Source organism: Aspergillus clavatus, genomic scaffold, assembly GCF_000002715.2.
Source record: "Aspergillus clavatus NRRL 1 1099423829802 genomic scaffold, whole genome shotgun sequence".
Taxonomy (NCBI): Eukaryota; Fungi; Ascomycota; class Eurotiomycetes; order Eurotiales; family Aspergillaceae; genus Aspergillus; species Aspergillus clavatus.
In genome coordinates, this window is record NW_001517097.1 from 1,936,234 (window position 1) to 1,950,880 (window position 14,647).

At 52.5% G+C, this 14,647-nt stretch overlaps 5 protein-coding genes across 5 annotated transcripts, besides 11 other annotated features; 2 read left to right on the forward strand and 3 right to left on the reverse strand.

The window, feature by feature from the left end:
• The first annotated feature begins 448 nt into the window (after positions 1–448).
• Positions 449–480: a microsatellite.
• Positions 481–693: 213 nt separating this feature from the next.
• ACLA_039880 (sugar porter family MFS transporter) lies at positions 694–2,445 on the forward strand (the record flags this gene model as incomplete). Its single annotated transcript, XM_001271197.1, has 4 exons — positions 694–862; positions 938–1,140; positions 1,207–1,287; positions 1,345–2,445. The coding sequence occupies 4 exons, from the start codon at positions 694–696 to the stop codon at positions 2,443–2,445; spliced, it is 1,554 nt and encodes a 517-aa protein (XP_001271198.1).
• Positions 1,936–1,986: a microsatellite.
• Positions 1,936–2,007: a microsatellite.
• Positions 2,446–2,492: 47 nt separating the features above from the next.
• Positions 2,493–2,542: a microsatellite.
• A 229-nt stretch (positions 2,543–2,771) lies between these two features.
• Positions 2,772–2,800: a microsatellite.
• A 28-nt stretch (positions 2,801–2,828) lies between these two features.
• Positions 2,829–4,793, reverse strand: ACLA_039890 (sigma-70 region 2 family protein; the record flags this gene model as incomplete). Its single annotated transcript, XM_001271198.1, has 1 exon — positions 2,829–4,793. The coding sequence occupies one exon, from the start codon at positions 4,791–4,793 to the stop codon at positions 2,829–2,831; it is 1,965 nt and encodes a 654-aa protein (XP_001271199.1).
• Positions 3,088–3,120: a microsatellite.
• Positions 4,794–6,081: 1,288 nt separating the features above from the next.
• Positions 6,082–6,106: a microsatellite.
• Positions 6,082–6,107: a microsatellite.
• A 788-nt stretch (positions 6,108–6,895) lies between these two features.
• Positions 6,896–6,916: a microsatellite.
• Positions 6,917–7,739: 823 nt separating this feature from the next.
• Positions 7,740–7,769: a microsatellite.
• Positions 7,770–8,138: 369 nt separating this feature from the next.
• On the forward strand, positions 8,139–10,790 carry ACLA_039900 (putative PHD transcription factor; the record flags this gene model as incomplete). The annotated part of the gene is made up of 2 exons (XM_001271199.1): positions 8,139–9,753; positions 9,817–10,790. The coding sequence occupies 2 exons, from the start codon at positions 8,139–8,141 to the stop codon at positions 10,788–10,790; spliced, it is 2,589 nt and encodes an 862-aa protein (XP_001271200.1).
• A 314-nt stretch (positions 10,791–11,104) lies between these two features.
• ACLA_039910 (uncharacterized protein) lies at positions 11,105–12,215 on the reverse strand (the record flags this gene model as incomplete). Its single annotated transcript, XM_001271200.1, has 2 exons — positions 11,105–11,863; positions 11,976–12,215. 2 exons carry the CDS (start codon positions 12,213–12,215, stop codon positions 11,105–11,107), a joined length of 999 nt encoding a protein of 332 aa, XP_001271201.1.
• A 357-nt stretch (positions 12,216–12,572) lies between these two features.
• Positions 12,573–13,691, reverse strand: ACLA_039920 (F-box domain protein; the record flags this gene model as incomplete). Its single annotated transcript, XM_001271201.1, has 1 exon — positions 12,573–13,691. The coding sequence occupies one exon, from the start codon at positions 13,689–13,691 to the stop codon at positions 12,573–12,575; it is 1,119 nt and encodes a 372-aa protein (XP_001271202.1).
• Positions 13,692–14,174: 483 nt separating this feature from the next.
• Positions 14,175–14,195: a microsatellite.
• The last annotated feature ends 452 nt before the right edge of the window (positions 14,196–14,647 follow it).

Sequence of the window (14,647 nt, forward strand, 5' to 3'; positions counted from 1 at the left end):
AGTAGATAGATACCTGAAACCGAATCATATAAATGATCCCGTCACCAGTGAACCCCGTCAAAATGATCTTGGCATTAATCGTAGTTAGTAGTTACTAGTTAGTAGTACTGTGTAGTAGAACCCAAAAGTACGGGGGAGGAGGGGATTTGCAGTCTAGAGTCAAGAATTATTAAGATAGTTACTACAGTAGTGATGCCGTGTGTGGCTAATAATATCACAGTATTATTATCACTCTGTCAGACTGTCACTCGATCTTTATTCAGCTAGAATCCGCATCCCCCTGCTGTCAAATTAGTCGTGAGCTTATTAGATTAAACAGAATCCAGACGGAATTGGCAGTTTTGCACATCTTCCTGGCATCGTGCCCAGGAAAACTTTGTCCAAAGTGGACAGAGGAATTGAAGAATGGATTGGACCATCACAGCCTTCTTCAGAGAGAGGTAAATAGCTTTCTCTCTCTCTCTCTCTCTCTTTCTCTCTTTTTATCTGTCCCTTCCATCCATCCTCGTCTTCCATCTTATTATTATTAATTTTTTTTTTTTTTTCGATTCTGCAGCAACAACTCAAAAATTCCAACAATCCTGACCCCGGCCTGCATATCGACAGCACTGAGCACAGCGCACGGAGGTTGGTCTGCAGTCTAACTCACATCATGATCCCTGCAATCGTTGCCTGCTAGAGGGTTCTTCCATCATGACATTCCTTCTGGTCACTCTCTGCTGTCTTCTCGCAACCCTGGGGTCCTTTCTATTCGGTTATGATTCAGGTGTGATTGGATCGACTCTGGAACAGGACGCTTTTCGGCAATATTTTCGCCACCCTTCGGATGCAGCCACGGGGGGCATTGTCTCTTCCTACAATGGTACTTCTTCTCTCGAGCTTTGAACGCAGGAAAATTAAAACCTCCCGTATGTCAACTAATACGATACCCTCATAGGAGGAGCCATTCTCGGTTCCCTCGTCGTCCCCTACATCGGCGATCCCTGCGGCCGTCGCCCGGTCATGTTCATCGGGGCGCTGTTGGCCGCCGTAGGAGGAGCTTTGCAAGCCGGAGCTGTGAATGTTACCATGCTCATTATCGGACGCTTGGTTGCCGGATTTTCTATCGGTTTGATGTCTGCGACAATTCCGATCTACTGTGTAAGCCTCCTTGAGGGCTCTCGTGAACTGGAAACTGGACTCCAACTTGCTCACGAAACTGCATAGAGCGAGGTATCTCCTGCACGCATCCGTGGCTTTCTCGGCGCCATGCAGCAATGGATGCTGGGACTCGGCGTTGTAGTAGCCGTATGTGTTTCTCCCCCGAGACACTTTTGCTCAAGGACTCACTCCTCACCAAAACAGCAATGGGTCGGATATGGCTGCTCCCTGCACACCGGCCCCTTCACCTGGCGATTCCCGCTCGCCTTCCAGGCCGTCCCAGCCGTCGTCCTCGGTGCGGGCGTCTGGTTCCTTCCCGAATCGCCGCGCTGGCTGATCGAAAAGGGCACAAGGACGCTGGCCGCGCCGTGCTCGACCGCCTGCATCTGGACGTGCCCGCTCAATGCCGACCTCGTCGACGCCGAATTCACCAGATCTGCGACACGTCGCTGCGAGTCACACTCGTCGCAGCTCGTGCGCCACCTACTTTTCTCCGCGCCCACCTGGCGCCGCCGCGTGTTCCTCGCCTGCGGCATGCAGGCCTTCACGCAGTGTTCCGGCACCAACGTCATCCAGGTCTACAGCCCGCGTATCTACCGCTCCCTCGGCCTGGCCACCTCCACCACCCTCATGATCACCGCCATCTGGGGCGCCCTCGCCCTCCTGTGGAACACCGTCTTCATGCTCTTCATCGACCGCGTCGGTCGCCGCAAGCTGCTCATCCCCTCTCTGCTCGGCATGGGCGCCGTCCTCTGCGTCCAGGCCACCCTCGCGCGCTACTACAACAACTTCACCCCTCCTTCCTCCTCCTCCTCCTCCTCCTCCTCCTCCTCCTCTTCCTCTTCCTTCCCACCCTCACCCCCCTCCCCGCACGCCCTCCGCGCCGCCATCGCCATGTTCTTCGTCTTCTCCATCTTCTATACCAGCCTCGGCCTCATCTCCTGGGTCTACCCGACCGAGATCTTCCCTACCGCCATCCGCGCCCGCGGCTCCGCCCTCGCCACCGCCACAAACTGGAGCCTCAACCTCGTCTTCGCGCAGTGCTCGCCGCTCGCCCTGTCGACCCTCCAGTACAAGTACTTCTACTGCTTCGTCGGGTTCAACTGGACCGCGGCGGGGATTGTGTGGGCGTTTTACCCGGAGACGAAGGGCCGGTCGCTCGAGGAGGTCGGCGAGGCGTTTGCGCCGGATGGCGCCGCGCAGATGGAGACGCAGACGCAAATGCAGACGCTGCGGGGATACTCGGTTGCAGAGAGTGCGGAGCTGAAGACTGGTGTTACGTGGCATGTAGCGCGGCCAAAGTGATGCTGGGACACTTGTATAGCTGGTATAAATAAATCCACAAGTTCATAGTTCGTCGTTCTTGTTCATTGTTCTCGTTCTCGTTCTCGTTCTCGTTCTCGCTGCTGGGTGGAAAAAACACCCAGGTTCAGTAGTGAAAGTGCTTTTCCAGCCCCATGCCACCTGCAAGCGAGACGCCGGTTCCCCCCCTACCACACTCATATAAAAAAAAAGATCCCATCTAATATACAATATCATCGTGAAACAAGGAACAGTACCCAACGCCAGACTTAGATCGGTGTATATATGTATGTAAAGAATCGAGAACCATCCACCTCATGTCCAACGTCCACTCCACACTCCACACTCCACACTCCACATCCCAAGGGATGATGAATGATGATGACTCACCCCCGCAACGCAGGCATCACATAGCTCGTCAGCGGCGCGCTCAGGATCTCCCGCCGCAACTCCCCCTCCCACGCCGCAACCGACCCCTTCACCGCCCGCAGCGTCAGACACCCGAGCAGGAACTCCACCACCCGCATCCACGAGGTGTACCCGACGCGCTTCGCGACCTTGAGCATCCGCCCCGCGAACCACGGCCGGCCGGCCGGCGTGCGGCCCCCCGCAGAATACTGCGTGAAATCGAGCGCTGCGGTGGACGCCGATGCCGATGCCGATGCCGATGCCGACGCCGGCTCGACATACCCGTCGTTGCACTCCAGCATGATCTGCAGTAGCGCCTCGACGGATCCGCTCAGGTTGACCTCGCTCTCGAGCACGGCGCGCTCGAGCGTCTGCAGGAAGACCTCGCTGTGTGCGACGGAGAGGCGGTAATCCCACAAGCCGGCGTTGAGCATGATCAGGGCGACGAGCCGCGCGACGAATTGCTTGCGGTTCCCCGAGGCGGTGAATCGGGCGCCGGGCGGTGCGGAGAGGATCTGGTAGAGAAGGGAGTCGGGTTGGAAGGCTGTGCAGCGCATGGGGGCGATGGCGGTGTTGAAGTGGGCGTGTTGGTGGTAGGACAGTTGCTCGCAGCGTCGGAGGAAGTCGATGAATTCCTCACACTGGTGTTGGAGTTCATCTTGGGGTGAGAGGGTAGGGGCCGTTGCAAAGATGCCTTCGAAGTCGGTGCACAGGTGTTGGCCTGATGGCCGAGATCCGGTCGTTGGACTTATTGACATACTCGGAGGTTGTGACGGTCGTATTGGCGGGGTGGGTTCGTAGAAGAAGCTCGGTCCGTGCGTCTCATACCCCGATAGGATATAATCCTGCCAGTTGATCAACATCCCCAGCCGGGTATTCTCGAACGCTGCAGGACCCCCGCGCGCGCGGATCATCTCCCGCGCAGCTCGCATATGGATCCAGCTGATCTGCTTGCGCCCAGGCCGTGGATCGAAATCCTCCAAACCGGCAGCACTAAGACATGCGATGATCGCGACATCACTGATGTCCCCTGGGTTTTCGGCCAAATGCTCCCGAAGCATGGAGATGGCCCGATTCCGGTGAACGAGGCCCATCTTGCTTTCTCTCTCGTTCCGGACCCAGGCCCATGTGTTGGCCGCGTGCACAAGGATGGTGTTCTGGAATGCGACAGCGCCTTTCATACCTTCGGGGACGAACACTGCCGTGTACCAGTTGTGCGCCTTGCGCGACCGGAAATGCGCGCCGTAGGAGCACGCCGGCATTTCGTTCACGTAAAAATCGAATAGTTTGTGGCCCTCTGTATCCATATCCATGGGCAGGGTATTGAATGGATCTGTTCGGGCGGCACTAAGAACTGACCGGGGAGACAGGGCTAGTTCGTATGGTGTTGTGGGTGCAGAGGACCATGACGTTAGAGCGTCAGACTCGGAGGTGCTACTCTGCTCCCCTGATGCATAGAAATCGCGTAAGGGGGAGGATGACGGAAATGTTTGAAGCTGAAGGGTAATGTCCTCGGGCAACAATGAGGATACGGTGTTCACCTCGCTCTGGCCTGGGCTTTCATCATTCCTTGCCAGTATGTCTGCCGACGGTAACTCATCACGGGCGGACGACGCGTCCGAGCCCTTCTTCCTTCGATACGTGCTGCGCTCCTTTTTTGTTTTCCCTGTGGTATTCTTGGCACTCTGGCTCTGGTTTCTGGGCTGCCTACGAGCGGGTGACGGTAGCTCCTCGCTTTCCTTTGCAGGCTCATCATTCTCGTTGCCGGACTGCGATGTACCGTGGCGTTTCTGCCGCATATACTCTTGCATGACATGGCGCTTCACTCTGGTCAGGTTGCTCCGGCTGTTGCTCGAAGCATCAATGAATTGCCAACGGGTTTGCGCTGTCTGCGATGACGGCTCCGATAGGCCAGTACTAGTCTCCTCTGGCGCATCCGACATGGTCCTATGCTGACTCTGGTGATCTCTGCTTGATGACCGGAAATGTGAAGCGAGAGGTCAGGAATTAAAACCAGCACAATATTATTTTCAGATTAAAGTAAATGCCGGTGGCACATTATCGAGCAGACCCCGCGGGATTCCCTCAATGCTGAGTCGCCAATAAGATGGTTGAGCGCAGGCTGCCCGAAGACAGACCGAATGTTATTAGTGATGTGAGACAAATCTGTTGCACAACCTAGCAAGGTTCCTGCAGGGTGAGACAACAGATTTAAACCGTTTAATCGAGTTCTAGAACCGTTAATCCTGGATGCTGTATTTGTATAGGCATACGGACAGTACAGAAGGGGGAGGGATTTCGGTAGAAGAGAGTTGTCACGGATGGAAAAATGCGACAATCAATAGCTGGCTTCCATATATAAAGGCGGGGAGGGGTGGAGGGGAGCGAGGGAGATGGATGGGCCTGTATCCGTAGCCCGTAGTCGGTAGGCGAAGCGAAGCAACCTTTGAGTTTGGTCTCGGTCGCTTGAAAGACTAGGAACCGGAATCTGGAAGACTGGAAGACTATGGGAATTAGAGATGTTTGAGATCTGCGTTCTTCCCCGGAGGATGGCCGCTGACCCAACTCTCCATAGTCCACACTCATAGAGTCATAGTTCCTACCACACCTTGACTTTGAGGTTGTGAACTTCCAAATTGACCATTTGGAGCTGTTAGATAATAGTGAATGAGCCTGAAAACAAGCTCGCAGGAGCAAGACGAGGCAAGGGAGTTCGGCGTTGGGGTCTCTTTTTGGTCTGGAGTTCAATCACCCTTGGAACCGTGTGATCCCCCACTGGACGCTCGGTCAAATCGTTAATTAGTGTTCCGTACGACGGTACGATAGATAATTAGATATGGGACAATGGGACGGTTCGGTGGATAAATCGCAGCCTCAAGGAAGATTAGCGTGAGACTGGCTGACCCAGTCTCATTAGCCTATCTGTCGGCTGTCGCCCAACGGACCGTCCATTTGGTTCTGACGATCTCCACAGGGTGCGCAGGATGCCAGGATCGCTCTCGTCTGTCTCTGCCTTTCCGGTCTTCGCTCTTCAGCGGTTCGGCTAGCAGGACGAGGCTAAATTAGTGTTTTCAAACATCGTGCAGAATGCAGATGGTTGCTCCTAGCCTCCTCCATAATCGGTGGCTTAGCATTCCCCTCGTCTCATCGGCTCAGATGATCGAAAACCCAAGGGTCAATCAAACCTTGTAAGAAAACACGTTGGAAGTGGATGAGCTGACTGTCATCTTGTTTTTTTTTTTTTTTTTTTTTTTTTTAATCTTGATCTTCATCATCATCAATCAGCCTTGCCTTGTCCTTGTGGCATTTCTCGAAAGTCGAAACATGTGGCAAGTCTTATCCTCCGTAGAGACATGACACAAGTGACAAGAGACTTGAGGGAGCAGTAAGCATGCTCAGTCGGGAGACCTCGATATCCAGAAGGTCGTTTTTGTCTCAGAGGATGGCACGTTTCCAATTTCCATCAGCCCGGTGTTCTGCACGGGACAGATAGAGTGATGATAAACCAACAGAACGCGAGATTCTGAAGATTTGATTTGCTCAGATGACTGAACCGGGCTGCAGGGGCCAGCAAGGAAAGGAAAGGGGGGACGGCTCGGGTGTCTAAACAGTCGACTAGATCACTAGAGTTGAGTCAGTCGACGCTAGATGGATGGATGGATCGTTGATAGCGTTTTTAGCGTTGTCCATCTCAGCCGTCGGGTCTGACTAGTGAAAGGACTAGACTCACTAGAGGGAAGTCAGTTGCGATGGATGAACTAGTTCGATGCTATGCTGCTGCTAATGCTATTATTATAGCTGTTTCACTTATCAATTTCCACTGGATGTTTGGACTTTGGAGGTGCTGGTGCCCGAAACTTGACATCGACTCGGCGACACCATGATAGTTTACTCTGTAGATAATGATGAATAGATAGATAGAGTACGGAGTGGTGAGTTAGTAATAATAGTCAACTTGACCAAGATCCCTGCGAGTCAACAAATTACTTGACCTGTGGAGGATTGAGTATTGACACGATAATAATATCATAATATCCTACATATACCTGCCTGCCTGCCTGCCTGCAAATTCAGGCAATGTCCAGTTGGTTCCCATTGTTTGGACTGACTACTTATCATGTACAATTCAATTAGTTTACCTTTCCAAGGCCCTTTCGGGGTCGTTTGCGCTTATGATAAAATCCAGTCGTTGAAATTTCCATTTCAGTAAACCTCGTTAAGAGGCTCTTTGCATGCCACAGAGTTTCTATCTTTAGTGGTCCGTATCAACTATCAAGACGAGAAATCACCGTAATGAGGGAAGTTTGGGCAATTACGGAGTATAGCGCTTTCGAATGCTTGGCTAAAATTAAATATACTCATTAATATTGCAATCACCCACCATCATCATAATTAAGTGAGAATATTATTGTTGCAGACGACGCGCCATAACTCCATATCCGTGAGGCTCTCAAATCACCAGACTATGCGAGGTCGCAACTCAGGCGGCTCGCTGAAAGGATTTCACATACGAGGTGAGGAGTCTGATATGATTCATGACTCTGTCATTGCTTCAAAGCTGTTTAGCCGGTAGATACTACTGTAGATAGTAGTAGGCTAGTAGCCCATCAATTCGACCCAGAGTGTCTTTCTTATCAATCTTTGAATGCTTACTGAACAGCCTCATCACATGACACCCAGACGCAGCCCGGACTTAACACTCACCGCCTTCAGTAAAGTCCGCCGCCAAGCCTGGCAAATCCTTGAATTCCTTCTGCTCTCCGCGACGCCGGTCGCGCTTCATGGTTGACGAGAAATCAATAGTCACACTACGTGCGAGGTTTGGAAAGAGGTTTGCGGTGATCAGAAATTTGGGATTTCGATTTGCTGCTGCGTTGATACGACTTTGGGCATCACTCGCAACGCATCACTCGCAACGCAACGTGTACGGTTCTCCGGCTTCGCATCCATCCTGAGGCTGACCACCGTGCTCCCAGGTGAGATTGCCAGAGCCACAGCTGTTCTTTGCTCTGTCGCATACGCTTGCTCTTGCGCTGCTCGCTGCAAACATCCTGTTACCTGCTTTTTTTTCGGCCTTCCGACTTCAGTGATCGACCAGGATGCTGTCGCGGCCTGTGTTGAGACCTATCTGTACCACCTAGCCTTCGTCCACAAATCTTTGTTCCTCGATATATACTCAGACAGAGCGTGGAATACATGTCGATCTGGCTTTTATGAGGTTGTCTATTGTGATCTAGGAGAATTAGCTCTTTTATCCTCCGAGGCCTCTAGGCTACATTCACACTGCGATGGCCCAAGACGCGGTCGCGCACGCCAATTCCAGCGACTGGAAAGGCACGATCCATGTCAACGGGACGGCTACCAACCCCTACGAGACAAATCCAGATCTGATACCCCCGGCGGATCCTTTTATCTCTCGGAGCCCGCACTATGGCCGCTATGCCCCGCGCCCTGAAGACTTCAAACCCCGCTACGATGATTGGCACCAATCCGAACCAGAACGCATGTCTTACTGGGAAGAGGTCGTACGGAAATCGTGCATTCCAGAAAATTCCCTAAACGTGCCTGGAACAAGAGAAGTCTACGCTGCTGGCAGCATACTTATCAGAGTTGACCAGGAACCGGCAGTGGATGCAGCAGCAGAGCGATACTCTCATGCCAACGAGAATGAATTGAGCGCGGAGAAGAAAGCAGAGGATGCGCTTCGAGAGCTCGGTGTAGCTGTGCCGGTCATATACTTCTGTGGGATAGTGGATGGAAAGAATGTCACCGCGGAGTCTAGAATTCCTGGTGTTTCTTTAGAGGTCGCATGGAAATATCTCACCATCGAAAAAATCGGTGCTTTCAAACAGCAATGTCGCCGTATCGTTCAGCGGTTAGCAATCATTGAACCTGCTCCACTGTCTGGATCATATGTCTGCAGCGAACTCAACTCGCAAACACCCCCGGGCGTCCAGGATTCCGAACGAGACATCCTATTTCCAGACAGCAAGGGAAATGAGAAACTTTATTTTGTTCACAACGACATGATCCGGTCCAATATAATTGTCAATGATGGTCGGGTGGTTGGGCTTCTCGGCTGGCGACGCAGTGGATTCTTCGGTTTTGAGAGAGCAAACGATATACATCGTCAGTTTCGGATTCCGGAGCCCTTCCTTGTCGATACTTCTGGGGTCAATGTGGCCCAGGTCTGGGCCGACCTCTATGATGATATACCGGATGTCAATGGGGTCACTGTGCCTGCAGAGGTCTTTGACCGACCTGGTTCTGAAGTCAAGGTTGAGTCCTCAAACATATCTTTGGACAAGTACTCTGGCGGCAACGAAGTCGAAAACAGGTTTGGTCTGGCACAATTTGATGGTACACATTTGCCAGAAGAGCATCCAACTCCAAGGAAAGTCGCAAACCTCAAGAATGAATGGGCGTCAAGAGCTTCATCCACAGATCGTTCATCACCATCCGGTTCCGTTAAAGGCGCACCATCGCGAAGAAAATCCGCCCCCGGCGCTTCGAAAAAGGGAACCGCCAAGAAACAAGCGACTAAGAAACGCAAACTCAACGATCAAGACAGCGAGAGTGTGAATGGTCGTCGCTCCAATACCCCTGCTTCGGTGCGCGCCGGCAAACCGCCTGGACAGAAAAAGCAGGGTTCCGTATCTATTGCTGGTTCCCCGGCTCCCGAGGCTAAGAAAAGGAAGAAGAATGCCAAGGATGTTATAGAAGAACGGGCCGGAGAGGAAGACGATGACGATTCATCGGATGGGGATGAGGTCTTTTGCATTTGCCGCAGAGGCGATAATCATACCTGGATGATTGCTTGTGATGGGGGATGTGATGATTGGTTTCATGGAAAGTGTATCAACATCGATCCCAAGGATGCAGATTTGATTGATAAGTATATCTGTAAGTCTAAGCTTTCATCAGCGAATTTTTAGAGCGGGAAGCAAAGAGACTAATTTTCATCAGGCCCAAATTGCAAAGCTAATGGCAAGGGATGGACAACATGGAAGCCCATGTGTCGCCTGAAAGAATGCCGCAAACCTGCCCGCGTGACGAGAAAGAATCCGAGCAAGTATTGCTCCGATGAGCATGGTCGAGAATTCATGCGCCAACGGGTCCAGCTTCTTAACAAAAACACCGACGACCCTGCAAAGAGAGCATGGGAGGAGCTTGGCAGCAGAGGCGGCGTCCTCACCGTTGGGGATCTCAACGCAGTGGTGATGGCCGTTCCCTCCGCCGCGGAATTCCGCAAACTCGGCGAGCATATCATAGCCCCGCCACCGGGCGAGGTTGATCCTGAAACGGGAGCTAAAATCTCAAGCACTAAGAAGCTTGGACTGGACGTGGACCCCGAGGGTCTGACTTATTCTCATGATGAGACGTCGAAACTCGAACAAGTACGCAAACACCGCGACGATCTTCTCCATCGTCGCGAGATGCTCAACGCTCGTACCACGTTCCTGGCCTTCGTGCGCCAGCGATCCAAGGCCATTTTGGATAAGCTGAAACAGACAGACCCCAAGGGGGGATGGAAGGATATCTGTGGGTTCGATTCCCGTCTCGCGTGGTCAGACGAGGAATTCGATGAATGGAGGCTGTCGGATCTTGGGAAAAAAGCCCTCGAAGAAGGCACTCCAGAGGCGCTTGCATCCAGCTACTCGGATGCTTTGGACGGGGATGGCGACACGGCCATGGATGATGATACCCAAGGGGAAGAAGATGAGCTGGCGAAGCTGTCCCGGGGCGTCTGTACCAAGAAACGATGCGAGCGACACAAGCAATGGGTCAAGATTCAGCAGTCCGAGCTCCTCTTCGAGGAGAACACGCTGAACCATGACCTCGCCACATGCGAGAAAGAAGCCCAGAATGTGGTGGAAAGAGCTGTGCTGCGGATGTGGGCTGAGAAGGACAATGCGCAGATTAGTAGCGAGGCTGCGTAAGTGACTGGCCGCTTGTGCTGGGGCTTGATCGAGGATTGGGAGGGGGGGGGCAATACTTCGTACGACTTTGCGCAATTCTACCACGAGTGACTTCGGAGGCTGCATTCTTGATTTTTGTAACTTGGTCCGTTTTGCTGGGACCAAATGATATGGCTGCATGGGATGGCGTCAGGGAACGTTCATGGATAAGGGAGGAAAAAAAGTGTCCGATTCGCTCTGATAGATATGTACGATAGAAGAACAATATACCATAATCTCGACGACACAACCATCCACCCTCAGAAAGACGTAGTGATATCCAACTACAATCGTGACTACATCTTCTCCCAAACACACCACCTCCCAACCCCGTCCCCAGCCCGATCCTTCACCACCTCAACAACATACTCCATCCTCACCGTCGAAAGCAAAAGATGCGTATCAACCCCCTGATCCAACGTCCTCATCAAAAGCGTAGAAAGCAACGCCGTCTCCGCATGGAAGGCAGAATACACACCCCCACCCACACCCACACCTTGCACCGGCACAGCACCCCCAAGCCCACCCGATAATCCCGGCCCTGACCCTGATCCAAGCCCGCTCGTATTCACAAGCATGACAGACACCCACCCGGCATGCGCCCTAGCCAAGTGTGTCAGCGTGCGCAGCGCGGCAGTCAACGCCGCGGCGCCGCGGACCGGGTTCGAGGCGCGGATGACGCCCTCGGTGAGGGTGTCGAGCCCCGCGACGAGAAGCAGGGTGCGTTGGGGGTTGAGGGTTGCGTTGGCCTCCCCCTCCTGATCCTGCTGCTCGTGCTCCTTCGGGCGGGAGACGTGGAGGGCCGCTGCGACGCTGCTGATGGCTTGCAGGGCGGCGGCGAAGTCGAAGACGGGGAGGAGCTGGACGTGGTCTAGCAGGGCGATTGCTTTGTTGCGCGGGAGGGAGGGGAGGAGAGAGGCGAGGAGGGCCTGGGGGGAGAAGGGGGAGAAAGTTGCGGGGTGGATGATGAAGGCCCTTGGGGTTGAAAGGGAGGGAGAGGGGGGTTTGAGGAGATGGTGGGTGAGGAGGTATCGGGGGAGCTTTGGGGCTGTTAGCTAGAGCTTAGGATCTGATATGATGGGTCTGGTATTGACTTGGGGTCTGATGTCTCTGGAGCATCAGGGTGGTGGTGATTGAGGGGGCATGGAGGTTGTAGAAGATATATACCTGAGCTATAAGTTCATTTCCGTCGTCGTGGATCTTGTTGTTCAGTCTGGAGAAACCGATTACAGTGCCGTACCGAAAGATGCTCGAGTCATCGAATGCGCTTTCGATGTCCTTTCGGAGGTTCCAGTCACCAGTATCTTGCGCTTCTGACCTCCGACATGGAGGTATAGGCTCCGGAAGAAGCGTGTGGGCGAGGACAGGCGGAGCAGGCTCAGCTGCATAGAAATTAGAGGAGGACATCATGGACGGAATATGTATTTCACGTCAATCAATCAATGCAAGAGCTCGAGAGATGGTTGTCAAGGTGATAGCTCATGAAAGGTATTTGCTTGCACAAATGACAATATTCAGTGTTGATTTATAGAAAGAATTGGCTTGATGATTGGCATCCCTTGCGGCTCTGTGGTGAGTATATTTGATGGATGCATGCTTTAGATGATGATAGAAATGGGGAAGTCTGGAAGATGGGATTTGTTGCTGCCTTAGGCTCTCGATTATTAGAACGGTTCGTCTACTGTCCGTTGGATTAAGGATTAATAATGATTATATACTATGCATCAAGCACGAAATGTTGGTTTATCACAACCATTCGCAAAATTAAAGACCCCCTAATTTCAGTTTTGTCCCCTTGGTCCCCTTGGTCCACGTTCCATATCCATCATGAACCCATTCGCTATGGTCAAGCACATCCCCTAAGATGGTAGACAATTCGGGCCGAAGGGCGTCACATGTATAGTCGGAGGCACAGAAACAGAGGAGTTTGGCTCTGCTTCCCATATCCCGGACAGCGTGCGCAATCAGGGTATAACCCGTCGCAAGTTCCATCCAGGGATCGCTTGGATCCATCGAGCCCCTCTGCTCCAACTCGATGACCTTGTCATCCGAACAAGGCGCCAGCTGAACACTTAGTGATCGTAGATTTGTCATCAACGTTACAGCGTCCAGCACTAGCTTGACGTGATTATAGAATGGAAACACTGCGGTATATCGGAATGATGTCAACTTGTTGAGCGAAAGGGACAAGGGAACACCCTCCGGGTGGTTCCGTACAGGCGCCAGCGAGCCCCAGCGATTGAATACCGAGGGTACCTGGAAAAGAAAATACTCGTAATGATTATAAGCCTTCAACGATGATGCCTCGTTGAAGAGCAATGATGACCATGTCCGAGCTGACAAGAGACTGGAACAAGCTTCAACTTGGGAAGATGAAGGCGTCTCCTGCGGTTCTTCCTGCTCTAGCTGCAGAGCTTGAAGGGGTATTTGGAAAGCCCAGTTATGCCCATCCATGATGCTGGTACCAAGGGTTGCTCCAATAAAAGATGGGGGTGCCAGGAGAGTGATGCGCCGAGGATTGAGTTCGTGGAGAACCCTGCGCCACCAGAAGGGGTCATCTTCGCTGTCTGGAGAGACATGACCCCTCACCACGATCGATGTCACACATCGACCCAAATCCCAGTCTTTGATGAACTTGAGGAACCCCTCTGCATCATTGAGATCAAAACAGGAATGAGCGAAAAGCCGCGGTCGTATCACATCGAGGAAACGCGATGATGTCCGCGATAAGTTCTTCAGGTCGCGTCTGGCACTCCTGACGATACAAGAGTTCGGGGGGTGGTCGAATCGGATGGGCGAAGGAGGATCAGAAGAGAGGTTGCGGACGATCTGATCGATCAGCTCATTCGGTAGCAACTCGAATAACGACGCCTGCGAAGACATGGTTGATATAGTATAGCAAATAGGTTGTGCTGCTGGGAAACTGCAGAGTTAGTGGTAAGTGAGGTTCACATGACGACAAAGACATCTTGATGAACCTGCATAAGGCAAAGATATTCATCAGGTGGCAAGAGAAAGTGGAATCTAAATGCACCAAGCCAAATAGTTCAATTGACACAACTCCGCACAGTCATTATCAGATGGTAGAGATAGTACTCTGTACGGAGTAGCTTTATATGATTGTTTTGTTGGAATAATTAAAAGTCGATGTTGGGATTGTTTGGATTGCTGGAGTGCTGACGCTGACGCTGACGCTGACTTGAGACTTCGGGAGAGGAGAAGAGATCCAAGTGCCGAGCGCTCTCCACTTCCAGGGATGTATCTCTCTTTCTTCCTTAGAGTCTCTGACTTAGTCCTTTAGCATGAATGGCCATCGGCAAAACCCCTTCAAGAGTGGAGTTGATATTTTTAGAGTCTCAGAGATCAGTCTTGTCTTGTCTTGTCTTGGAGTCAGGCACAGCATCACCAGCTCTTGAGCTCTTGAGCTTGAGCCCCACAGAAACACCAACTGCCATCCCTGCTCTTCGTTGCTTCAAATATTAACTACTGACTGCTTGCGCTGCCACTTCTCCAATCACAACCACCCGGCGGATTCAGGCCTGCTCAATTCCACTACATACAACATGAGTGCAACAACCCCCCAGCCCAACCACAAGTTGTGATACTGCATCCATCGTTTGATCCAGCACTGTCTCCTGCGACCATCGATAGTCCAGACTGTGGAGAGCCTCGCGATATGTGGGGCTGTCAATTGGAGGCGGATTCAAGTCGGCAGACCTGAGCGTGGTACAAGAACCGTGAAAAACATTGGCCATCGACTATTCAAGTCTTGCAACTCGCTTGCTGAGGGGGTGGGCACTGTGCCCCCCTCCCCCATCTCCTTGCTCCAGAGTTCAGGC